Source organism: Hyposmocoma kahamanoa, unplaced genomic scaffold (genome assembly GCF_003589595.1).
Source record: "Hyposmocoma kahamanoa isolate Upper Pololo Valley unplaced genomic scaffold, ASM358959v1 89, whole genome shotgun sequence".
Taxonomy (NCBI): domain Eukaryota; kingdom Metazoa; phylum Arthropoda; class Insecta; order Lepidoptera; family Cosmopterigidae; genus Hyposmocoma; species Hyposmocoma kahamanoa.
Window position 1 is genome coordinate 4,223,069 of NW_020654520.1, and position 26,995 is coordinate 4,250,063.

Genomic DNA, 26,995 nt, shown 5'->3' on the forward strand with positions numbered 1-26,995 from the left:
TTACACAGGGTTATTTTGTAAAAATAATTCAATTACAATATAATAATATTCACCGAAAGCGTACATAGTAAATAAAATTATTGTTAACAATTTTAATCTACAAAACACTTTAAATATCTATATAATTAATATGGCATTCTTCTTCGAGTGTCAAGAATTAATATTATTATTTACAATTAAGTTACAAAATACATCTTAAAAATAATTAAGTATATTCGGCAGAAGCGATAACTTGACGCGCTTACTGTAAACTACATATATACGTGTTCCTTACACGTTTACAATGCCGTTACTTGATTTCAGGTAAGTATTATGTATTGAAAATTAACGAAGCTGTTACGAATAAACTTCATTTTACAGTTTTATTATCACAAAACGTTAATGAGTAATGAAATGTAGTTCTTTGTATTATTTCCCTAATTGCGGATTATGTTTAACATGGCGGATGTTACATTTTCCCGCGCAAAAATCAGGAATTGCGTTTGAAAACTGCCACTGGTATTTTTAGCACCGATTTAAAACATACAGACACTTTCTCAGTACCTACTTAGTTTGCTTTCTCTGTCTGAATACCCTTTAGCGCTTTCTCTATCAGAATATTTACCATTATACTTATTATACCTATCACTATGTCCGTTTTGTCTATACGGTTTTTCACTAGCACTGTAGTGGATCTCGGATGGTCCTATTGTTTTCGACCAATGGTGGGTCCAGTAGAAATCGTCAGGGTACCGGGGATAGGGGTTTTCTCTGCAAAGAACTACGCAGTAGATCAAACTGCCCAGCAGAGTGATGAAGCCGAATATGAGGAAAACTATACCCAGGATCCTGAAATAAAAATAATTATTCATTAGGGAATTGTCTGTGGTGAAAAATATTTGTATTATGGAGAATGCGGTACAGTGTAAACGATGATCAGTTTACATTGTACTGTATTGATCCTGAAATGTGGCACATGCAGTAGACAGATATCGAAGCGCTTAAAAAATATGTACTTCGGAACCTAATTTGTAACCAAGTAATTCTAAAAATAATGATCGTGATTAATTTTCTATTTGTTTTTTCGATTTGTCCAGAGTTTTGTGTTTGTAATCCATAATACCCTTATGCTATAAGCCCTTATCCATTCTCAATTAATGTATATTCTAATCTTAAAGCCAAGTCTTTTTTGTAAGTAGCGGAATATTAATGTTGGCCAAATCAAATTCATTTCCCGAAGAATTTTGGAAACCTACATTCAGTTATTATATCAGGTATTCGTCCAGAAAGTTGTGTCGTTATATTTGTCGTGATTTCTTTATTCTCATTTGAATGTAGGAGGTTCACACAAAGTAGTGTGTGACAAAGCGAGACGATTTGGCGGCTTTTGTTGCGATAACAAAACGTCGAATAGTATGTGGTTTTGTTTACCCAAGCAAGGTCCGATGCAAAAGTAGGTTTACCCTATGACCCGCGAAAATTGTCACGAATCGTTCGAAATTTGCTCATTCCGAATTATATGCACCGTTAGTGCGTTTGAGCAAAGTGATTTTTAATGCTCTACTATCGACTTTCACTAGGGTTGTCGCTTTTAAAGTATTGCTTGGGTTTCATTTAAAAGCAAAACTTTTTGACTATTTTTTAACGCTATGTAAATAATTTGGTAAATTAAATAACGCACACACTCATAGCCCCGCACTAACGAGATCCTGTATCGCGAGTGCCATGAACACACATATAGACAACCACAAATTACACCCAAACACACGAGTGAAATAAATGTGGGTCATACAAATCTTGTTCCGGTCACGGAATCGAAGTCGGGACTTCTGCGTGGCAGTCCAGAATGGTAACCGGTCGGCCACGGAGGCAGTTGAATAAACATGTGGTCATAATAACATTAATAATATTATTATGACCGACTGTACAATATAGAAAGTTAAATTTTTTTAAATAATAAATAAATAAATAACGCACACACTCAACATAGCCCCGCACTAGGGAAACCCTGTGTCGCGGGTACCATGTACACACACATAGACAACCACAAATTACACCCAAACTCACGAGAGAAATAAATGTAAGCCATACAAACATTTCTCCCGGCCCGGGAATCGAACCTGGGACCTCTGCGTGGCAGTCCAGCATGGTAACCGTTCGGCCACGGAGGCAGTTAAAATGCCTTTATACATAATGAGTGACAGACATGAAATACCTTTTGGCTTTTGACAATCATGTCATCAGTAGTGTAAATGAATTCTACAACATAGCTAAGATCAAAAGTTTAATTGCCAGTATAAATTTTAATTCAGATGTTTGTTATAATTATTAATACAAAGATCGATCATTTAGAAAAAAAATTCTTCGATCCGACCGGATTCGAACCGACGTCTCTTAACAAACCGTGCCAGACACTAAGCCACGGAACAAACCAGTGCATGTTACGAATTTTTCTATGTGCTTGTTGTCGGATCTTTGTATTTGTTATTCAACGACTTTTAGCCGTAGCGCCATCTATGAGAAATGTATGAAAGTTTTTCGTCAGCCAGTCACATTTACAGCTATCGGCCCTGGCTAGAGATGACTCTATTAATTGTAATTAATTTTTCATTGAATTGATATTACTCCGCTAGTTTGTTATAATCATTAATACGAAAAAATTCCTTCGATCCGGCCGGATTTCAACCGACGTCTCCTAGCAAACCGTGCCAGACGCTATGCCAACTAAGTCACGGAACGGATTATCAGATTCTTTGTTTAAAATTACGTTCAATTACCCTTCTTCGCCTCTGAACTAGTTTGAAATTTCAAACAATTTAATTAATCCAAGTATGTAGCTACGGTTGATCAACGTTCAATGTGATAAGACTGGGTATTAATATTCAGACGTGGTTAACGTTCGATTGTCTACATATTATATTCCGACATTGGCCTGTTTTTTCTAATTTATCTTAGAAATTTGGAAATAACAAAGGCGTGTGACAGCCCTGATTCAATTGTTGACGCACCGTGCTAGATTAAAGTGTGCCGGTAGTTACAGTGGGAAGAATATTTCATACTCCATCCATTCACACTATTGACTGTGGAAAACTGGTTTTTGCTTGACTTTCTTATGAAATTTTCGTGTTAAAAAGTATGTAACATTTTGTACTATTTCTAAAGAGGTTTTATTCACTTTTGCGTTGGACTGTAGTCTTTTTGAGATAATTTTGTTGGTATTAGCAACTTCAGAGCTAATCGCGATTCATGACAGCGCAATCGGGTGTTTATTTAGTACCCATTGGTACAGATGTCGCGACGAGTGCCAATTAGTTGTTTTTGTAACTAATTTGTTTTACATTTGCAAGCTAGTCTAATTTCTACTGATAACAAACGAATCAGCTAGATGGCGCTTATTGCACAATTTTTTATGGATAGGGCCGGCTATTCTTTTATTTTGTTTAGGATTAGCGCCATCTACCCATATTAGGAAGCGTTAATTTATAAATTATTTTTTAACACACAATGCCATCTATTGACACGCATATTTGTCGAAGTTCAGAAGTTAATTTTAGCTCATGATCAATATTTTAGTAATATTACAAAGAAAAAAAAATGGCGTCTTATGTTTTATATTAAAGAGAAATTAATTGATATCCATAGCTGTATATATAATATAAACTACTTCTAGGCTATCGATCAGCGATATCTACATTTAAGGCGAAACTTTGATATTTGCGTCGAAACACAAAACTGCGATGCGACGTTGCATCGCAGAAATCTACGAGCTCGCACGACACGTCGCAAGAATTTGCGAATTGCTCCGCATCGCGCATTCCTGCGATGTTAATCTTCTTTGTGTTTTATTCCTATATTTTCTTATAACAACAGCGGTGCAACACTTTTTTTACAACCCATGTCGCAACCTTGTTTTTATAAAATACGTTCAGTACGGTTGACGATCGGCAAAGGAATGGTTACCCGAACCGTGGCAGTGAGATGCCTTGCCGCACGAAATCGCATCGCAGCAATTCGCGTTACGTCTTTAGTAAAACGTTTTTCTAAACGATTTTGTAAGCTTCAAACTGAAAAGCGTTTAAGTGGAAACGCTTTTATAAGCACGTCTATTCCGAAAAGTACAACGTTTTAACGTTTAAATTTTATAGTCAGTTTTTCCCTACTCTCTAATCCCACATGTACGAGGTAAGGGTGTGACGTGTATTTATAAGTGTTTAGAATGCGGACGTCTAAATAATAATTGCGTCGACACTTACCACACGAAGAGCGGTTCGAAGAACTGCAGCACGATAACGAAACCGAGTGTGACGAGGATCAAGCCGAGGTTGAGCAGCAGCATCAAGCAGCACATACCCTTCACGTTCGGACAGAACGGATTTGGGGCGGCCATAGCGTCCACTTTCACTCCAGCCTGCAACAGTTTTAACTTACAATTTAAATAATCCTAAAAGCAGATTTTTCCTTAGAGACGGATCGCGCATTTGTATTTGTAACACGCGGTTTAATCTGCGCGGGGGCAGCGATCCAGCGGCCAGCGGCGCAGTTGATCGCCGTAGTGATTGTATATGTAACCAAGATCCTGCTTTGAAAAGAATGGTTAATAATACAGAATTCATCAGGACGCTGCTGTTGTAGTATCTATTTGGTTTTTGTTTACTCAAATAAAAGGACACCGAAGATATTGGATACACCCCTTTTTACGAACAAGATCGATAAATGGATAATTTCAACTTCATTACAAAGATTTAAGAAAATATGAAAATCAATTTGGTCGATTTTCAATAGCAAATATAAATTTATCGACGTCGAGATCTATTGTAGAAAACTGAACATGTCCTTAAGCTTAAAAATCTGCGCGGTAGAGCGGGGCGCAGGGTGCCATACCCTGCACTTGTCAGTCTGTTCGACGGCGCGTGTTTTCCATACAAACTGAGATACTTCAGTACAACGTTAAAAAACGCAGCTCCGCGCTCCGTCGCGGGGCGCGGTACAGTGTAATAATCGCCTTAGTGGTTCCTAAGACAGTTTCCTTGTTTAGAAAATACGCGTGATTGCATCGCGACAATAGCGATTTATGTTTTTCGCCGTCACCCCGCGGTCGTGTGAAGATGTGCTCCGTATTTTTGTCGCAAATAGTGTTGGAGAATTTTGTCCGTGAGTTAATAAAGACTGTAGAAGGTTTATCGCATAAAGCGATTCTGTGTTTTGAAAGCAAAGATTGATAAGCAAATAAAGACGATCGCACAATTATCAACATCACAAAATCCGAAATTTGATAACAAACGCGCCGAAGATCGTGATTACTGGTGACTGAGCCACAGCGCTCGTCACGAAAAACGCGTTTGGTTGCAGCGGCCGCAAAAGGCACCTGAACTGATACGCCTTCATGGGTCTCTGATGGGCGCGGACTTGGGTATGGACTCGCTGGGGTTTGTAGTGAGCTGCAGAGACGGACATGTTTGTTTGCCCCGGTGGTGTGTGGCGGGGGTGTCTATCTCGTGCGCAGCTAGCGGGTCTTACTTGCGGCCTAGACGAAGACCTAAGGCGAGAAGACGAAGACCTAAGGCGAGAAGACGCGCAGGGCACGTGCGTTGCCCTTTAAGTCGGAAGCTATGTCCGGACATGGTCGCAGGACACTGCAACCGGCATCTCCGGCAGTGGTTTAGCTAGATATCCTCCGGTCCCTCCAGCTGCTTAGGTTATTGGGCAACGGAGAGACGCCGTTTTTCAGAGCCGGGAAGTGAGCGAGCCTTACAGCTCCGCCACCAATGAGGAGATTTGGTAGTGGATTTTAGAGTTGACGGCTTAGTGGTGACAACCGTTAGTTTTGCAACGCGCAACGAGAAGTGAGCGTGCCTACAGCTCCGGTACCTATTTGGAAAATAGGAGGGTACTGTACGTGTACCCGGAGTCGCTCACCCGAGGCACTAGCCTCTTATGAACCGGATGAAGTCAGCGACAACGGTCTGTTAGAACCCTGTATACTGGCTGATCTGGGGCCAGAACCTGAACTTAGAAGGTTCCTGTGCGCGCACAGGTTCAACGTGATAGAAGATAGCGCCCTTTCCGCATAACCAAGAGGTTGATAGGAGGGTTACTACTAACAAAATTTATGTAGAAAAGATATGGGAGCTGTATCGCTGCTTAAGTTGCACGTGTGTATCGTCACATCGCGACTGAGAACAGTTGCCGTGCGTGACCGCTCTTAGAGATTAGATGTAGGAACCATAAAATAGAACGAGGTCACCTTTATGAAGATTTTTCAAGAAACATGGCTGACCGGGCAAAAATGAATCCTCTCGTATATGCAAATCGTCACGCATGATGTTTTATTAACGTTTTGTTGCTAAATCATGATTAATTAGAAATATTTTCTTGTTCATTACCTTTCTAGAGACCTTGGAGCGATGCGTGGACGCAACTGAAGGAGCTACTGCACTCCGGTAAGAATACACGCTGCGGGGCGCTCGCGACTGACGGCTGAAAATAATAGAAAATGTTATTTTTTATATTTATACCTACACTTAAAAGTTATATTCTAAAATTATACTCTCTAATTGTACCTATATCGAGAAATATACAAAACCGTACGTACCTAAGAAAAGAGATCAATATTAACGTTTAACGAATTTGTCCGTAATTAAGTAACGAGACGAGATATCCCTTAGAGATCACACTTAGTCGAAAGGCTTAGAGATAGCATTTAGTCCAAATCTCAAACCATTTTGTCCTTTTGATAACTTTTGCTCTTATGCTTAATAACCGCAGACAAACTACAAACGCTTGTTCATTTAACTTGCATTCGTGGATAACTGTAATTGACGTTACTTTTACCAATGTCAATAACTTAAAAATACTTTAAACGAAACGAAAAATTAAATTAAAATTTCCACTGGCGAATCTGTCCGTAAAGACACGTGACGACGATTTCTACCGGGCGATTTTGTCCGTAACTAAGAAAAGAGACAAAGATTTCTACCACATTATCCTATTGTACCATTCGCAGCACTTGGCTTCTTACCAATTAAAGTACTAAGTAAGCATAATCACCACTCCAGGGCAATGGACCGGTAACCGCGATAGTACTGCAATGTCATCTCCAAATTTATGCCATAGGTGACGAAGGTAAAGAAACAGAAAAATGTTTATACAAATTCTACGGGCTATTATTAGTGATAGCCTTTTATATTTCACGGTAAGATGAAGACTAAACAACATTAAAACGGTTATAAAAATGATGTCTCGTCATTCACCTGCTTCCAAATTTCACTTTTTCCGCTAAGCCATCACCTGCGCACGCGGCGACGTTGCGGCGCTCACGACCGTCCCGAATCTTGACTCACGTACGAACGTCACGATGTTACAAATCATGATTATATTTCGCACACTGAACTATTGACATGATCTTGTTTTAGTTTTGTAAAAGTATTTTTTATAGATAATTCTTTTAAATTAGATTGCTGGGTTGTGTGGTCTCGGTCACGATCAGGTCTTTATGTATCCTAAGGTATCTACGGAAGAAAGCGGCTTAGGAAGGTGGATAGGGTAGGTGAATTTTGCCTTTGCATTTTGAACTTTGCCTAAGTTTAAGGAGCTTTCTACAATATAATAATTCTAAAATACAATTGCACGTTGTGCACTATATTTGCTAATAAATACACTTCACTATATAAAGACTTTGGTTTTTTAAATAAATATTTAAAAAAAAGAAATACTGCCACCTTAGCTATTTCTACAAGCATGCAGTAATGTGAGCATTACTACTGCCTTCCGGTTTTGAAGGAGTAGGGTGCTGGTGAAATTACAAGCACACGTGACTTGTCAACTTGTGTCTTGGGTGAAGGGCGCAGGGTCGGTGTCTCTCGGAGCTTTGCGATTTAAAGCTCGATTTAAAGATTGTAATAAGTTCGTTAATGGGATTACAATCTAAAGCTCCAGCCTTCCAATTCAATCATCAATTAAGACAACAAAATGTATAACCCCATTACTTCACAAAACTATGCAACTAATAATGAAAAATCGATCATTTATCAAACTTATCTTTACAAATCGGGTGATGGGATGTCGAAGTCACGACTCGAATCGAATTGCATCGAGTCAAGGTCGTATCGATTAATTTATCGATTATATAACGATTCGGATGTCAGTTTGGCGGTCATCGGTCATGTAGATGTCGATTATTTTTTATTGGTGTTAATTTGTGCCACTGATAAGCTACCTGATTGGTTTGTTCCTTGATTTTGACATTTTACTTAAAAAAAGAAAACAGGTGAACTTGGAATGAAAATGATTTTCCTTCATTACTGTTCACTGCTCTAAACTTTTAAATATCTACTGGTAACGCCAGGTATAGTTTGTCTGAGCTCGCACCTCCTTACCTTTCCCGTCCTAATCCGTGCTACGCCATAGCCACATAAATCGCCAGTGAAATTAAAAAATACTTTGTTAATGTTACTGGACGTTACATTCGAACTGAAAAATCCGCATCCGCGACGTCGCATCATTTATTAAAATTAAATATCCCGCTTCTCCGCCCGGCATTGAGCCGCGTACGCAATATATTACATGGTGGCGTTATTGGTGATCGGCCGCACGTGAAGTGTGTGAAAGAAGACGAGCTCTACGACGTTCGGACATAAAGGTTGGTGGTAGCACGGCTTCCATTCCTTTTACTTACGAGCTCATCTATCCCGCAGCTCCCCACGAGCTATCGAAGTTTCTTTTAATTTTTTTATTATAGCGTCACCATCTACTAACAGAGATCGATGTAACTGGACTAACGAAAAACTGTCATACAATGGAGAAACTAACCTTTCTATATTATCTCGGGTCTGGATGTTTGTGGTTCCGTCGTAATTTCCACAATACAAGTGCTTTAATTACTTTCCTTGAGATCAAAGTGTATGTCATGTTGTTTAATATTTAAATTTATATTTAATTAGTTAGAAATAAAAGATTTCATTTGATTGGGCCAACGTGGTAATGGGGGAAACGAGAGTTGTGTTGCTATACTACACAAAAAAAGTCTTGTGACATATAAAAAAAAGAAAAAGGTCCTTGAAATGTTTTTCATATAACTGGTAAGTCTTTTTATTGGTACCTAATAGTCGTCGACGGCAGACACGGATCGTTCTTATTGTTAGTGGCAGAGAGTTGAATTTATGTCTAAAGAGTAAAACCCATTGTGCTTTTAAAGTTTGGTCAAAGACCAAAAGAATTCGAAATCATTCTCAAATAAGGAACTCGTCAACGTCCAATCATGACAAAAGTAACGTTTTTTTAAAACATCTATTTAAAGAAAGCAGGAACGTTTAAAAAATAAACAATTTTGAATTAAGGAACCTTTAAGGCTAAACAGCCTATTCATCTATGTTGACAGAAGCTTTCTAATCACAAAAAAGGGCTTTACGACGAAACCCTTAGTCATTCTTAATCCGAAAAAATGTTTATTTATAAATGAGTTGTCAAAGATTGTATGGAAAGGTAAGAAGCTAATAAATAAAAAAGATAAATAATAAGACTCCGTTTTTATAAACGCAGTGGTACTAACATTATTAAAGTCACGGAGTTCTCACAGGAACTTCTTTAGGTGTGTGTCGTGCAGTGCAGACCAAAACAAAAAACATCTAACTTAAGAAAAAATGGCGCCTTTGCGACACTTAAACACGACTTATTAGCACACAAGGCTACTTATATACTTCATTTCACTGGTTAACTTATTCCACACATCAAATTTAGCACAAAATGTAGTATTTGTTAATACATAAATAGAAATTTTAGGCAAGCCGGTGAAAATCGAGTTATATGGACGCCTCGCTGCTGGTGTCATGATAAAATGCATTGATGGCTTAATAGATGCACAAGGGACTTGTTCGACTGGATTCGGGACTTGGATGGGTTTATTCGTTTAAATTATTAAAAACGTGAATGTGATATGTGTACAAACCACTTCGAAGTCAAGCGAGCTCAGGCGACTTCTTTGTAAAGCGAAAGCCGCCTACGGGTGATCTTAAGATGGACTGGTAGTAACCTGCATTATTATGAATATCTAGAAATGCAGGCATCGACCAATTCAACTTGTACTTGGGAAGATGTTTTAATTTTGTTGCTCAGGCTTTGATCTAATATTTCAGATTAAAAACGTAATGAGGAAACCTACAACATGGTCAGCTACCACTTAACCTCTAATGACGGGACGAACAAGTCGTGCGCGTGGTGGTAAGTGATACGCCTGTCTTTAGCAGTTGCAGTGCCACTCAGAGTCAGCCTGAGACTTAAGTCTCAAGTCCCATGTACATGTAATTTCACCAGCACCCATACCCTTCAAAATCGGAACGCAGTATTGGTCACTTTACTGTTTGGCGGGAGAAATAGGTAACGTGTGCGTGTTTACTACTGTACATGGTAGACGGCGTATTTATTGAAAATACATAATCGCGACATTCCTTTTTTTATATGTTACTTGAACGCGACATTCATTCTTTTACTCGAACGCAACTTCTCTTGAACTGTCACTTTTGGCGCCACCCGAGCAATAACCTTAGAGGATGGAAAAAAAGACTAAAACGGTCAAGTGAAGAAAAAGAGAAACTAATGAGTAGGCAGTATGGTCCCTGACTTTCGCCTGTTCCATGCGGAACGAAGGGAAACAAAAAAAAAGCAAAAACGGATAGACGGTTGTCCGGCCTTGATGCTCGCCGGATATCCGGCATTCGGTCAAATCACTATCCGTTTCATCTATAATCATTATTGTCGAAAGTTTGAAAATATTTCAGAAAATTAAATTACTGAAAAAATAAATACAATCTAAGAACTGGCAGTGTGGCCAATTGAGATGAGATGCCTTAGCGTGTACTGAAGGATGAAAAAAATACTATTACTGCGGCAATTGTCATGACTGTAGCAAACAACGAGTCGTAAATTGTAACTTTTCTGGAATACAAGGAGAGTTATTTGGATTTAAGTATTTTTTATTGAAGACCCTCTTGTTGAACCCTTACACGTATATGTCTAACTTAAAAACATTACAGTGACACCTTTTTGCTAGTGTCATAGGGTTGAGAAATTGTTGTAATAAACAACAGCACCTTGGGCACGTATGACTTTGCCGTATGACATTTTTTAAAATTTCTTACTCAGTTTTCTAAAAGTATTCGATTGTCATTGCTAGAGTAAAAAAAAAACTTGACGTTTTCAAGTGTAATATTTCGCTTTGTATACTTTATTTATCATAATATTATGTAATAGCCGTGCTGGGTTAGTAGTTTAAACTTACCACCTCCCAGGCGGCAGGTTGTGGGTTCGAATTCGGGCTTGCATCTCTGAGTTTAGAAATTTAATTTGAAATTCACGTCGAGCGTTTCGGCGAAAGAAAACGTCGCAATTTAATTTAATGATGTGTGTGAAGTTTCCAATCCGTATTGGACCCGCGTGGGAACAGCCCAATACCTTCCATTGTAAGAGGAGGCCTGGGTCTACATTTAGGTTAAGTATTATAGTATTATTATTACATTATAAACGAAGAAAGTATATATAAAGCACACGTTATACGTTTAACCGTTTCCATACAAGTCATACGACCGCCATTCATAAATCACGTAAAATATTGAAGACGGTGCGGAATACCGTTTGACCCGGTATCCAGATTAGTTGAGAAGTGCTGTATATCGACGGGTTTAAATCCCGGACGCGACATAGCTGTGATTGGCGGCGCCTGATATTGTCTAACTGTACTTTTGTTGAAACTTCGCTAATATAGGTTCTTCTATCGGTGTTTTGTGATTCTTGACGCAAATAGAGCTGGCGGTAGGGTTATCTAGATGTACAGAATTTGTCTGGGTAGATTTTTTAACGGTCAATATTGGTCCTTTTTCAGCGCTGTTGTATTTTGGATTGTAGTACAGACAGTGCTATCAAAATCATAGAAGACTCAAGATCTCATGTTTCACAGCTAGCATTTCTTTTATGATGTCAAGTGGATTGGTGTGTTAAACGACAACATAAAAGTTGCACTGGCACTCAGAGCTTTAAATGGCAAAGATCTGAGGGGCACTGCCATTGCTCCTGTTACCTTGATACATAAAGTTGACATGTCCCAGGTAATTTCAGCAGCGCGCTTACTCTTCAAAACGCAGTACTGCTTCGCGGCATTAATAGATTTAGTAGCAGTAGAGCGCCTTGAGAAAGAGTTCGTCCAGAGAAGTACTTACCGATTTCTGCCGCCAACTTACCCTTTGTGTTCGATCTTTGTATTAATAATTATAACAAAGTACTGGAGTAATGTCACAAAAAATATATGAGTATCATGGTAGTAAACATCTTATTATATTTATCACTAATGTCAGGCTTCGTACCACGGTATGACTTCTTTTTATTTTCCCGATATTTCGGAACGGTTGCACGCTCCATGGTCACGGGTTGACTGGACGGCGGCAGATGACAGCTTTAAGACCAGACATTATCTGTCTACCCTCTTGCGCTGTCGACGACTACCTTTCATCATCTGCCGCCGTTCAGTCTACCCGTGACCATGGAGCGTGCAACCGTTCCGAAATATCGGGAAAATAAAAAGAAGTCATACCGTGGTAAGAACCCTGAAATTAGTGATAATCATTTGGTGAATAACCACGAAAACCTTAAAATCTATATTATATTTCTTACCCCAAACGTATATAGGTCAGCTTCTCGTTCTATTGTGGGTAAAAAAACTATAATGAAACATTTTCCCAAGGGCCCCAGCGCATTTTATTGCCCCTATTTTATAGTGCACTTCAACAAAAACCAAATTACCAAACACACCATAGACTTTATAACCATAACGTTGGTTTCCCGTAACCAATTCAGTTTACTTTCTACACTATGTCCTATTTAGGATGACCTTACTATGGAACAATCCAGACCTTACATCCGTCATTAATTCGCATCTTGTCAGTGGTCAATGCGTGATTGGGAAATTAAATGCGACGTGAACAAATCGCATCTCATTGTGTTCGTGTGATTGTGTTTACCACAATCTGGCCAATAAAGAATTTTAAAAAATCACGCAATATTTTTAGAATTCCGTTGACAATTAAAAGAAACCTTTATAGTTTTCTCATATTATAAAATTTCGTATGTAAATAACAAGATATTGGGAAAGGCAGGGTATTTTTACCTAAACTTCAAGGATACACGTACGTAGACTGGATAAAACCTCTCTGTCAAATCTTGGCATTATTGTGTTGTATTTTGTTTTTTTATTTTCGATGTGTGAACTAGCAATTACTTTATTACGTGAAGTAATAAGAGTTCAGGGGAGGTATCATTCGCTCAAATGAGTATTACTATTTTATATTTTTTTTTAATGTTATTTGATATTTTAAATCTATTTTAGTTATATTGACTATAAGATAACTATTATTACTTTATAGAATTTTGTCATTCAGTGCATTTAATTTATAAAATTTTTACAACTTTAATAATTTTTATAATTTAATTTTACAATTTGAATTATTTTTACAATTTTTTCTCTTTGCAAAGGACATACATTAGTATATCGTCCTCATCTCTTTTCTTAAATTGCTATGCCCAACAGAGTCCACAATTGATTCTCATAGCTATAAGTTTTCATTTCTGTATTTTTACGTTGTGGGTTGCAATAAAATTACTGATTATTTATTACTTGAAGCTTAGGTAGTTATTATTCTACATATTTCGATCATAAATAGCATAGCATATCAAAAATAGCAATTAATAAATATACTCCGCTGTTGGATGTGGTACTTGCCGATTTTTACGGAATTTTAGTATTTAAAATATGCAATACCGTCTTAGGGGCAATTTTCAGGTTTTATTTGATTTTTGATTCGGGACTTAATCACGTATAAAACATATTTGATTTATCTAGACGTTTCAGACATATTGCAACGTCAATAAAACGACATCAAGTATCGCCCGACAAGTCACCGGATGTCGTGAGTGTTGTGTGTCGGTCTAGTGAGAACCCTAATGCACAAATAAATAATGAGGATCAAGTGCGGGTACTTGGAAAAACTCGCACGGCTAGAAGATGCTGACACCCGCCTCTTCAGTCCCTTCGAGACCATGGAATGTGTAAAAATCGTGCCAGTTTAAATCAAAATTTTCAGGTTTGTTTTCTCTTCCTTTTATTATTATTTAATTATTCGAGTAAATTTTCTAGAAATATTAAATAAAATTCCATGATATTACTCGTATAGGCATCAAATAATACCTCATAACAATATTCGGCAATATATTTATAGGTACAGATTGTAAGTCAATGGGAACAGAACACTAATTTGAAAATTACCCGTTAATATCAGTAACAAAGCACATTCTACAGTAGCCGGACTATAACGTCCTTGGACACCGTAACCATAACAGGTAATTTGAGGTTCCAGGTTCTAATCCCGGATGGTAACTCAATTTTGATGCATGACGTTCAAATAGTCCTTTGTCGAGGCGCCGGTGGCTTTTTTTATAATAATTTAGTCGTAATGGTTTCGTAGTTTATTCGTCACACTTAGAATGTGAAAGAATGTAATGGCCCGACTCCACGGTCGGGCTTTACCGCAAGAAAACTTGCGCAAGTCAAGTAATTATGTGTATGTGCGTATTATTTTATTAAAATATCAAAACCCAAATAAAAAACCAAATCAGTACAGAGTACTAAAAAAACCGACCTCAAAAGTCATTCATCCCCTAGTTTGCCACCCTTAAAGGTGCAATATTTTCTTCAAATTTACTACATCTTAGGCACCCTCTTTCCAACAAAAAAAAGAATCATCAAAATCGGTTCACGAATGTCGCGTAACATACATTCAAAAAAACATACACACAGTCTAATTGAGAACCTCCGCCTTTTTTATAGTAGGTTAAAAACTAACACGTTAAGTAAAATTAGCTATTGAAGGTAGTTCCCCTTTACGTCTCATTGTTTTTTTCACCCAAGAAGTTACCATCAAAAATTGCATTCCAAAATTAGAACAACATTTTCAAACCAACTAAGTATACCGGGTGGAAATTTGTAATGCCACCTGGAGGGAAAGTACTCTAAATACTGGAAATAGAAATTTTTACTTATAGGAAACATTCCTTTATTTTTTAAAAGAAATTTTTATTTTGGGTGCATTTTTTTAAAGATTTTAGCGTGTTCGATTCCCGCGTGTGGCTAGTAATTTTCGAAAATCTTTGAATGCAGTATTATTTCTTTTTAAAAATAAAGGAATGTTTCCTTTAAGTAAAGGTTTCTATCTCCAGTATTTAACGTACTTTCCTTCCAAGTGGCATTACAAATTTCCACCCTGTATATAGGACAAAACATAAACAATACAAGTATTCAAGGTAGATGAGCAAACAAACATACTAGTACACCGATGTGTTCATGCAAGATGAGTCATCAGAGCAATTGTGGTGATGTGCGATGGGTAATCTTCCATCAATCCAGGCCGTTTAATGCAAAGGTTTTGTTATGCACTCGGGGGTTGTAGACGAGCGATTGATATGCAAAATTACTTTGCATGAATGGCTGGTTGCCTGGCTTTATATATTTGTCACTTTCGCGCCATTTTTTTAAATTTATTTTTACGTGTGTTCTGTTTTGGGGACAGCGGGATACGAACCCTAAAAGCGGGACGTGTGGTCACGTCATGTATAGAGCTCCTAGCTGTCGTCGCTTGCTACAGACTTAATTACTCAAGGTAGAAGAGCAGAGAATTCGATTATAAGTGGCCCGCCGCTTTCCAACCGCTCGTCTACCACCGTCTGGGGACCCAGGGTGTAATTCCACACGTTTCGAGATCCGTTCGCTAGAATTAGGCGAGTCAAGGATTGAACGTTAACGGTGCTATGGGTTAATATCCACCTCGTCCAGATTTATGCTGCCTTTGTCGGTCAGTAATATTGATGTACCAATTACGTACAATGATGTATTACATCTTCTTATAGGTCACGTAGGTAGGTTTTTATGACGTCATGGAATAATGTCAACCAATGATAGGTTCCTGCAATATGATTGAAAGAGACGTGCGTGTGTTTAAATTTCAAAATATATTTTCTCAATTCCACCATTTTTGAGTTGACCTTATGTGCGAAATATTGCAAAGAGAATTTGTAAGTTTTTTTTTATGTTTTTGTAGTAACTTTTTAAAGCAGATCTAAAGTGTAAATGAGTAAACATAACATCATCTTTAGATATACTGTTTGATTAATCCGTGCTTCCCGACAATGGATAAAAATTTACATTAAAATAAATGACTGCATTGTACTTACTAACAATAATATTATCTGTTTTTGTTTGTTGACGAAATCGTTAAAATGTAACATTAAATGCGTTTTATTGATATTAACAAAGTTCATATAACAATAAATTTTAAGATCAAAAGGTTTATTTCAGTTTGAGAATAACTGTGTCGATAAATTTATTTTACTATTTCAAATATTACTGTAAACAAGTTACAAAGTAGATAAAAGCACATAGCCGTAATAAGTTATAAAGATTAATGTAGTGTAAATTAGGAGCAGAATTGCGCGTAAGCAAGTATTTTTATTCAGTCGTGACACTTGCCACTAGGCAATAGCCTATATAAAGCCCGTTTGCTGGGCACAAACCTTTTTTCACAATGAAAGGTCTGTAGTTCCCACGCGCGAGCACACTGCGGATCGGGAGCTTCATAGACATTTTTTAAAATAATAATAATAACGCACACACTCAACATAGCCCCGCACTAGGGAAACCGTGTGTCGCGGGTGCCATGAACACATACATATACAATCACAAATAACATCCGAACTCACGAGATAAATAAATGTAAGCTATATAAATATTTCTCCCGGCCCGGGAATCGAACCTAGAACCTCTGCGTGGCAGTCCGGCATGGTAACTGTTCGGCCAATGAGGCAGTTGCTTTGCAGATGTGTGCAGGTTTTTTCACGATTCTTACCTTCACCGAAAAGCTCGTGGTAAATTTCAAATTACATTTCGCACATAAATTCCGAAAACCTCTGAGGTGCAAGCCCAAATTCGAACCCATGATTTTGACGACCCCGACGGCGGTGACGGCTATCACGGCCTTTTTATACGCCATTAGGTAATACGTTTTACAGGCCGCATGATTTGAACAAAAAATTAAAAAAAAATACAGCGGCGTCTAAATATAATATACAACATATTCTGTAGTAGGTACATAAAGTATACAATTCTATGAATGCAAAAAAAAAAGAATAAGAAAGAGCGCGCTGCGCTGCTGAAGACATATAACTTATCGTGTATAAGATAAAGTTTGTGTTGCATTGCTCGTTTTAATCCAGTGCAGCGTCGCGTCGTCTAGCTGCAGCAATTTACGGCGACCCTTACAATAACGTGCTAGTTACAATAATGATTTTTTTTGTTTCAATAATCGAAGCAATAAAAAGTCGCTTGAAACCGACTGTTTTTATATAGGGTCAGGTAGGGTAAGAGGGACATAGGGGGAAGAAGGACTTGAAGCGTACAGCAATTAGCTCCTTCAACGTAGTTACGAATTAATATGAAACTTGATGAGCAGACAAACGTCAAAACGGCCACCATAGCGTGCCGGTACTATAGAATATGACTTTAAAAATCTGTCGAAGAATAACACATTTGTTAATAGAATTATGATTTCGTGTTCAACTAATTATAGCTAACAAAACAGCTTATTACGATTGCTATACCAAACTCGTTAATACAATAAACCAAATTTAATGCGAATATTGATACGAACTCGGGGAAAGGTCGCACGCGGCGTAAAATGGGTGCGGTTCCCTCGATACAATAATAAATGACATATGACATGTCAAAATAACGCTCAAGAGATATAATTAATTACTTATAATAATCATTTCATTTCATTTCATTCATTTCATCCGTTATTATCCGCATTATTTGTAAATATTTTGCCTTTCGTAATTACACCGCTAATTAATCTTTTTCCATGAGTGATTATATCCTTTGAAATTAAATTAAATATATAATTATACCGAGTGAAAATTGGTTTGTTTATAGATCGATCGTTACGCGCAAGGCGTTTAATATCAACTTGAATATGGATAAAACAAATGGCAGAGGTTCTTTATTAGAACAATCAGGTGAGAAGTGATATCGTTACAAAAGTAAAGACAGGAATAATAAATATATGAAGTGAGTGGAAGCCGCGAAAGCGGTGTATCTGGAATTTAGCAAAGTACCTCACGTTGCCTCTGCCTACAACAATAGGAAATAGACGTGATAGTATTTTTGTATGTTTGTATGTCTAGACTATATTTTATATAGATATTTCCGAGTTCCAAAGCACTAGAGTCTATCAAAATACGACAAAACCACCCAACTAACAACCTACATTTAGCATTCAACCTCTACGCGCCAGTTACCCAGATGCAGCTAATTTATAGTCACATTTATCATCGCGACGTGACCTGCGTGCGCGCATTCAATATGCTCGTCCACTGATTTCTGTTTACTCAGTTCCGTTTTATGTCTTCCTGGTAATGTTAATGCATTTGGAACGAAATTTGACTTAATGTTTGGAAGGGCTTTCACCTACCAAAGTGACATCTTAAATTCGTACGTTTTTGATTTAATATAATATAATTAAGTTGTAGTTAATAAAATAAATATTAATGCCAGCGTTAACCCGTCTCGAACCCTAGAGATACGCGGTGTCCCTATCATTTTGTTTCTTTTATGTCTTTTTTTTACATTTAAAAAAAATGGTGGATGAAAACACAGCTATGCGTCACCTTGTGGCTCTAGGACGCTGCAGTATCAAAAACGTTAGGGACACGGTGTGACTCTAAAATGCGTGACGGGTTAATTACACTATGAACACATGAACAAAGTCCGTAACTAGCATTAACAAAAATTTTGGTCGATAGACAATTTCTTTATAGAAGATACTTTTATTTTAGGACAATGTTTTAAATTAAAACTGCCTATTAAAAAGGCTGGATTGTAATTAGTTATTAATGTTATATATATGCTTTGTAACAAATTAAAAAAATCTACATATTTTGGTAAAATGGACTTTGAAAATAATCTTTTGTAGGTTGGATTATTTTCCCTTCGTACCCATGATTTACCTGTCTGGTTTACTTGGGTGGACCATGGGTCATTATTTTTTCTCGTAGCACACAAATGTTCACCTATGTGTACTATTATTAGTGTAATTAGGTTACATCTGCAAAATGGCAACGTTACAGAAGAAAGGTTTAATGACTCTTATTCTCGATCTAAGATGTTTGAAATGAATAGTGTGAGGTTCATTAATTTAGAAAAAAAACAAATAGAGAATGTTAAATGAAGAAAGTGGCAATCGGGGTTTTTGGTTGGGTTAAGCTGAACAATCACGTCGTTGGTGGGAGGTTTGAAGAGATCGGACGGATATTGTTTTTGGTTGGGTTGTGGGCCGGATAGCTCGGGCTAGCCGAGGAGGGAGCAGCCATATTTTGCTAAGTTGAATTGTGTTGTAATAAATCTGTTACCCATCTATTGTTGATTTATTATACTGATAGATATGCTATTTATTATATTATAATGTTGTAAATGATAAATTGTATTCAAATATATATTCAAATGTATATTCAATTGTATATTCAAATGTATATTCAAATGTATATTCAAATGTATATTCAAATGTATATTCCAATGTATATTAGTAGCAGTAAAGCTCCTTGCAAAGGAGTTCGTCCAGGGTAGTACTGCCACCTTACCTATTTCTGACGCCAAGCAGTAATGTTATTATTAATATGTTCCGGTTTTGAAAGGTGTGGATACTGGTTACATTACAGGCACTTGGGACTTGTCAACTTATGTCTCAGGGTGTTGGGAGCAGTGGCAGTGCCCCCCAGATCTTTGCTATTCAAAACTCTGAGTGGGACTGCAATTGTTACGGATATGCTTGAGCTTACCATCAGGCGCACGACTTGTTCGTCCCGTCATTTGATGTTATAAAAAAAAATTACAAAGAGCAACTCCCAGAGTTTCTTACTCATTCTTCTCAGGGGAATCTGCTAACGAATGAGCAGTAGAGGTTAGTTAATATGACGATTATGAAATATAATAATAATAAATTCTTTATTTTCTCACCACAATACAATACAGTGAACATAATAAAAGTGCAAACTATACTATGATAAACATATTGTGGGAGACTGATGCCTAAACTAGGCTCACAGCCTGTATTTCAGGTCTCCAACCCTCGGAATATATTTCTATGGGTAACATTAACACTATAACTATATACGCTTTACTAAATGGAGCATGAGTGTGATAAATACTATTTCAAAACTGACTGATTTAAGTTTAAGAAGTTAAAATAACTTAATAAAAATTATACATAAAAGTCTAGAATCTAAAAGTTAATAGGGTTAGTGCTTTGAGCGCGCGTTAGTGTTGTTAGTGTGTGCGCGAGTGTGTATGGTGTGGAAATAAAGATGATTGAGTTTTTAAGTTTAAGGGTCGTATTCCAGAACTCTACTCAATGCTCAAGTCAGGATTTGAGCAGACTTGAGTATGATTTGAAGCACTGGAAACACGACCCTAATGGCAAGGACTTGAGTATGATTTTCAGTGCTCACTGCAATACTCATGTCCTGACTTGAGTATTGAGTAGAGTTCTGGAATACGACCCTAAGTTTGGTTTATTACGACAGAATGAGCTGAACCATTTGCAAGTTAACCGCGAAATTTAAGTTTGTGTGTTTGTAAACTCACCTTATTTCAGAAGGGGGCCTGTACGCTGCACTAGTGACGTACACATCGGACCCGGAGTCCCTAGCTGATCCGTTGGCGTGCCGTTTCCCGTTCCGATGGTCGCCATTCCGATGGTCACCGTTTCTGTGGTCACCATTTCGATGATCGGCACTTCGGTGGTCACCGTTTCTGTGGTCACCCGATGGCGACCGTGTTCGTTCGTCCATTGTCTGTAATTAAATATAAATATTTATTTTAATGTTCTTTTGAGATACCTACAGGTCAGTGAAATCCAAATTGGGAGAGGCTGGGTCTCCTGTCGAATTACACAAATTATTGTGACATTAGACTAACAGAAGACAAAAAAGTCGTTGAAAAAACTAAATGCAAAGACACTACAACAAATACATAGAAAGATTCGTGAGGTCCACTGTCCGCTGGTTCGTTCCGTAGCTTGGTTGGTATGCGTCTGGCACGGTGTGCTGGAGGACGTCGGTTCGAGTCCGGCCGGGTCGAAGGAATTTTTCTGTATTCGATCTGTGTATTAATAATTATAACAACAATTACTAGCTAAAACAAAGAAAACATTGTAATGACACCTGCACATTTCTGAAGATCCGTTTAATTCTTCGATAATATGGTAAACTCGATATTCCGTTTCAGGCGACCCATGCCCAGTAGTGACATCTCAATGGGTTTATGATGTGTCAGTACGTAAGTGCATGTCGCACATCGACTTTTTTATAATACCAGATGACGGGACTAACAAGTCGTGTGTGTATACAGCGAACGGCAAAAGAATTGGAATTCCCTTCCTGCAGACTTATTCCCCGGACGCTATAACTTGGGCCTTTTCAAGGCGAGAGTGAATAGGCACTATTTAAGTGTGCATACATCTTCGACCTCATCGTCTCTTTCCATCAGGTGAGAAGGACGTTAGTTACCATGAAAAAAGAGACACGCCTTTCCATAACAGTTGCAGTACTACACGGAGCTTTGAATCACAAAGATCTGAGAGGTGCCGCCACTGCGTCCGTCACCCTGAGACATAAGTTAATAAGTCCCATGTGCCTGTAATTTCATTAGTACCCTTACCGTTCAAAACCGAAACGCAGTAATGCTCACATTACTGCTTGGCGATAGAAATAAGTAAGGTGGCAGTATATTACTTCCCGGGACGAACTTTTTCATTAGTAGCTCTACTGCTGCTAAAAGTAGACTTCAACAATGACAAAACTCATAACTGGTTGGCAGAAAAAAGTTACTTATGTGTTTGAATCAACGACATCGTCTTTGTTTTACCCAAAAGTAGGAATATTCCTGCGTGCATAAATAAAAAAACGAAAATATAACGATTTTTGACAAGTGACATTGTTAAAGCGGGTGTTGGATATCCTTCTCTTCTTCAACAAAACTCCGTATAAACGTAAATTCTTCCCGTTTATTGGAGGTTAGGAAACTGTGGACTGTATACATTTTCATAAAACTTATTTGAACACCTTATCTTTATGTCCATCTGACTTAGAAGTCGAGTAATAAAAATCCATTCGGAATATCGAATAAGATTGAATAATTCTAACAAGATTCTCTTATATATGTACCGATACGGTGTCTCCCACACTGTACCGGTCCTATCAATGCGCCGCGGACGCCACCCGGTCAATCAGAGCCCCGAATTATTAACGTAATTCTACTCTTATTTACTCTGACCGGTCAAGCGCGTCTCGGCCGTCTGTAACAGCCGGTGTGCGACATTGTCCCTTACAACACTCATGGCTATAAAATGGAATTAAGACCCTGTACAGTCGAATAAATCGTATAAACAATACGAACAGTCAGAAATAGCAAACATTCTACGTAAACAGTCTAAAGAGCCATAAACAATGTTATTGAGTGAAACCTTAGCACAATGTGACTAGCGGAGAATGCTAAACAACCAGAGAAATGAGTGTCAGAGGTTGTGTGGTCTAAGCGATAAGATCACTGCAATTTACGAGTAGCTATATTAAAAAAGAATTTTCGTATTTTGTGTATTTCGGACAATACTGACCTACATTTTTGCCTAGATGGTTCTTATTAACCGACTTCAAAAAAAGTTTGCTTTGATACTCATTGTCATAGTCAGTTTTCTGTTGAGGATCGCCAACGGTAATATTGATTGTCCAGAAGTGTTGTTACGTATAAAGCTTTGCACTAAGTTGCTGTAGTACAGATGGCGACCACCTTTGCAAGTGCCAATTACTAGTGCGTACATTGCGACTTTTTAATAACATAAATCACGCTGAATTTGATTTGTTTTGTACAAAATAGACACAGGCAGGCGGGAGATTACCAAACGTCATTTCGACACATCACGTAACTGGTGATGATACTCTAACTTTTGTGTATTTTTGTCTATTATTTTGTTTTCGTTTAGTCATTCTCGGACTAGTGTTCACTACCCAATTTTCGTTGTAATAATTAAATAATATTTCACTATACAATACTCGAATATTAAATAATATTGCACGATAAAAATCGAGTACTTAAATTATAAAAAATGCCACGGTAATTAGGTAGTGAACATTAAGTCAGAGAATGACCGTTTTAATTATTCAGTAGTTTTTATGTAATTGTGTTTTTTATAAACTTTTTTCTTTGTTTTGTAAGCACTTTATATTGTTCGCTAAAGTTGGAAATTCTCATATTTAATAACTATTATTGTATAATTAGACCGTGAATTTAATTAAAATAGTACAGAGACCTTACTGGTAATTACTGGTTAGAGTCCAGGTAATTGATGAGCACATTCTGTCTTTATCATAACTAACGTAATCAATATTTTTAGAAAAATTTTAGAAAAATTTAGTTATTAGTATGTCTGATTCAGCAAAGCGAGATTTACAACCCCGTATTTTTATATCGTATTTAGTTTCAGTTTTATTCTTTAGCCAAATCAAGTAATTGATTTTAAAAAAGCTTTAGGTACCAATATCTCCAAAGTTACCAAATTGCAAATGTGTTAGTTATGATAAGGCCCTTAGCATAATTATTATTACATTATAATTTCCCGCCATTAGCTTATAACTCGAACTCAATTGACCAATAAAATTCACCAAACCATCGAGCATTAGCGCAAGGCGTTCCGATCGGGATGTTTGCGGCAGTTTAATCGATACCGCACAGGAAACTATTACGATTCGACGCAGTATTTCACTCGATATATCGTGTTTTGATGTGTACGAAAATACAAATCGACATGTGTTCTACACCTATTTACTTAGGGTTGACAATACAGTTTTCATTTAACAAAAAAAAATTGGCATTTTACCGTTCTTTTTTTGAAGTCCGAATTTCGGAGCTATTCCACTTTTACGGAAGTTCACGATTGCGTTCTTAACCTATTTCATTGTAACATATTATTTGACATTGTAATTTTCTCGGTAATTTCGCTACTGCAATAAAATTTCGCTCTTTAAATTGTTTACGTGTAAATTTTAGCTATTTTTGACTATTCGTATTGCGTATATGACTTGTGGACGAGACTTAGTACAGTACAAGGTTTATATTTCATACTAGTAACATCAGAATAGACATAGCGGTGTACCAGTAACTTTAATTGTCGATAAAAATTCTGTTAAATTCATTACCATTGGAATTGAAACTGTTTACGATGATTGTGAAATTCAACAAAAATAAAATTACATTTTATCTCTTTTGGGTAAGTACACACTCTATCGCTTCACACACACGCTTCTTGCAATCAACAAAAATAAAATTACATTTTATCTCTTTTGGGTAAGTACACACTCTATCGCTTCACACACACGCTTCTTGCAATTACCATAAAGAGTTGTCATTTTTTTCAATGATAAGAAATATTTTTGAAAAATAAATACACATGAAAATTATTGTGTTTTTTGTTGTTTATTATCTTTTCCTCCATTTTAGGATGAATGGACTAAGCTAAAGTCGCAAGCAGTAATGTAAGCACTGCGTTCTGGTTTGGAAGGTTAAAGCTGCTGGTGAATCGGCAGGCACAAGCGACTTGGCAACTTTATGTCTCATGGTAATGGATGCGGTCGCAGCGCCCCTTAGACCTTTTAAATCTCGATTAAAGCTCTGAGTAGCACAGCAACAAGCAAGGTGTACGACTCGATCATTCCGTCACTAGATGTCTAATAAAAACTACTATTGTTTAAGAAACTCAACAAAAATAGAATCGTTTGGATTACATGTTCACATTGTTCTTGAACATGTAATCCAAACGAAACAAAAAATATTTATAAAAATTATAATATTTTGTATAAACAAAAAATAACGACCTTCTTATGAATAATATGATGAAGTTCTATATTCCGTAAAATTATTTAAAATAAAAGTAAGTGCCAACCTTATTCCAGAGCGACGTGAATATATGATTTCGCGTAACGCTATACCTTCGTATATCGTAGATAGAAATAGTCTCTTGTTTACTTTAAGGCTAAACAATTTTTTTGTTTACAATAATAACTTAACATCTGTGCTATTAAACTGGTTTCTTTAACTTTTAGTCTGTTATTGTTTTTTTTTTTTGCTTTTGCGTGTCAAGAACGTAAGCATTTAATATCTAGATATCGTCGAGGATAGTGCAAATCCGCGCGTATTTACATTAGTAAAAGGCGCGTATCTGTACTAAACCAAATTTTACAGGAGAGCGATTTAACATTATTACATTATTATTTCAATGATAAGCATTAATTTAGGTTGTCTACGGACTGATAATAATTTAGATTCCCGTAATTCATGCTAATTTGGTTACCACCACGTTTACACGGATTTCATTTGACCACTAAATTACCGAAGTGGAAACTCATGATCCAATGCTAGTTACGCGTAATTGCGTTATTCCCGACGATATGTTTTGCTATTCAATACGTTTTAGAATAAACCAGTGTTTGTAAAAATGTTTTTTTTTTAATCTAGAGACTGGAGGAACTATTTGGTCTGATGATGTAAGCGGCACGCCTATCCATAACAGTTGCATCTGCAACTCAAAGCTTTCTCTGGGGATAAAGTTGACAAGTTTCACGAGCATGTAGTTTCATCAGCACCCTCCAAAACCGGAACGCAGTAATGATGGCAGAAATAGATCTGTTGGCAGTACTTTCTTGGACGAACTCTTTTACAAGGAGCTCTACTGCTAGTAAATATTTATGTTTTGGCTAGGCAATAATGATAATAATGTGCCAGAAAATCAGTCTCAAAGTAGGGTATTGTACCATAGTAAGGGTTCACTCTGGGATGTTACCCGGAATATCCAGACAAGAATCAATTTAGAAAAGTTTATTTCCGAAATTGGTCCTACTGGGAATTGAACCCGGGACTTCCTCATCCAGCGCAGTGCAGTTGAGTCACCGAGGTCGTCAAAACAGGTAGGTTCTAGGAAATAAAACTAATGTTGGTTTGTTTGAAAAAAAACAAAATATTTACGGAAAAATACTTTCATTTCCTATGTGTAACAATCGCGAAGACCTAAGAACTTGATAAGTAGTAATTAGTGCGTGCGTGCGTGCGTGCGTGCGTGCGTGCGTGCGTGCGTGCGTGGGACACGTTTGTTTCATTGGTAAGTTCCATTGTCTTTTTTTATTATCTTGAATATCATAGTTTTGATAATACCTATTTCAATTTAAATAGAATTATGTTGACAGTAGTACGTACCGTGTATTCGGATAGTGTCCTTTCAGACGGCGCTCGATGGCTATCATTTTCATCCCTCGGGGAAGCCCTATGCAAATAGGCCCCCGATGATGGCGAATCTACTCCCGACCGATGCGTCGCCACGTAATGATTATTCTTCACTTTATGCGCCATTTTGTGTTTTGAACAACCCTACGTCATTTTCAAACTTCGAATTCCAAACGTCAACGTCCAATTCGTGACATTATTTTTTTTAATGGCCGTGATTCAGTTATGTTCAGCCTATAATTTTAATAAGTCATCATGATTGAATCTCGATTTCTGGGGCACCGGCACAGTAGATCTGTAACAATGGAATAGGGTTTTGTTAATAGGGCTCCATTTGACCTTTTAAGAGTACAACCTTGAGTAGTAATTTTGTGGTTATTTTAGTATAGTGACCTATTGAATTTTCGTTGAGTCACGGCTTTAGTTGATACTAAATCTGCGGTTTTGTACAAATTATTGACCATACCAATTGAGCCAACCAGATTGAGGATGTCCTTAAAAAAGGCAGGTCAAAAGTAATAAGAACAAACCGAAATAGGTTCTATCTATCCAGGGAAGGATAATATGCAAGTGTCGACCATACAAGTGAAGAAATATTTTTTAGCA

The 26,995-nt window shown here is 37.3% G+C and overlaps 1 protein-coding gene across 1 annotated transcript; it reads right to left on the reverse strand.

The window, feature by feature from the left end:
- LOC113236121 lies at window positions 1-26,515 on the reverse strand. The gene is made up of 5 exons (XM_026472115.1): window positions 26,363-26,515; window positions 20,705-20,913; window positions 6,363-6,456; window positions 4,233-4,387; window positions 1-828 (listed from the first exon to the last, which is right to left on the reverse strand). Exons 1-5 carry the CDS (start codon window positions 26,513-26,515, stop codon window positions 537-539), a joined length of 903 nt encoding a protein of 300 aa, XP_026327900.1. The 3' UTR covers window positions 1-536.
- Between the last annotated feature and the right edge of the window lie 480 nt (window positions 26,516-26,995).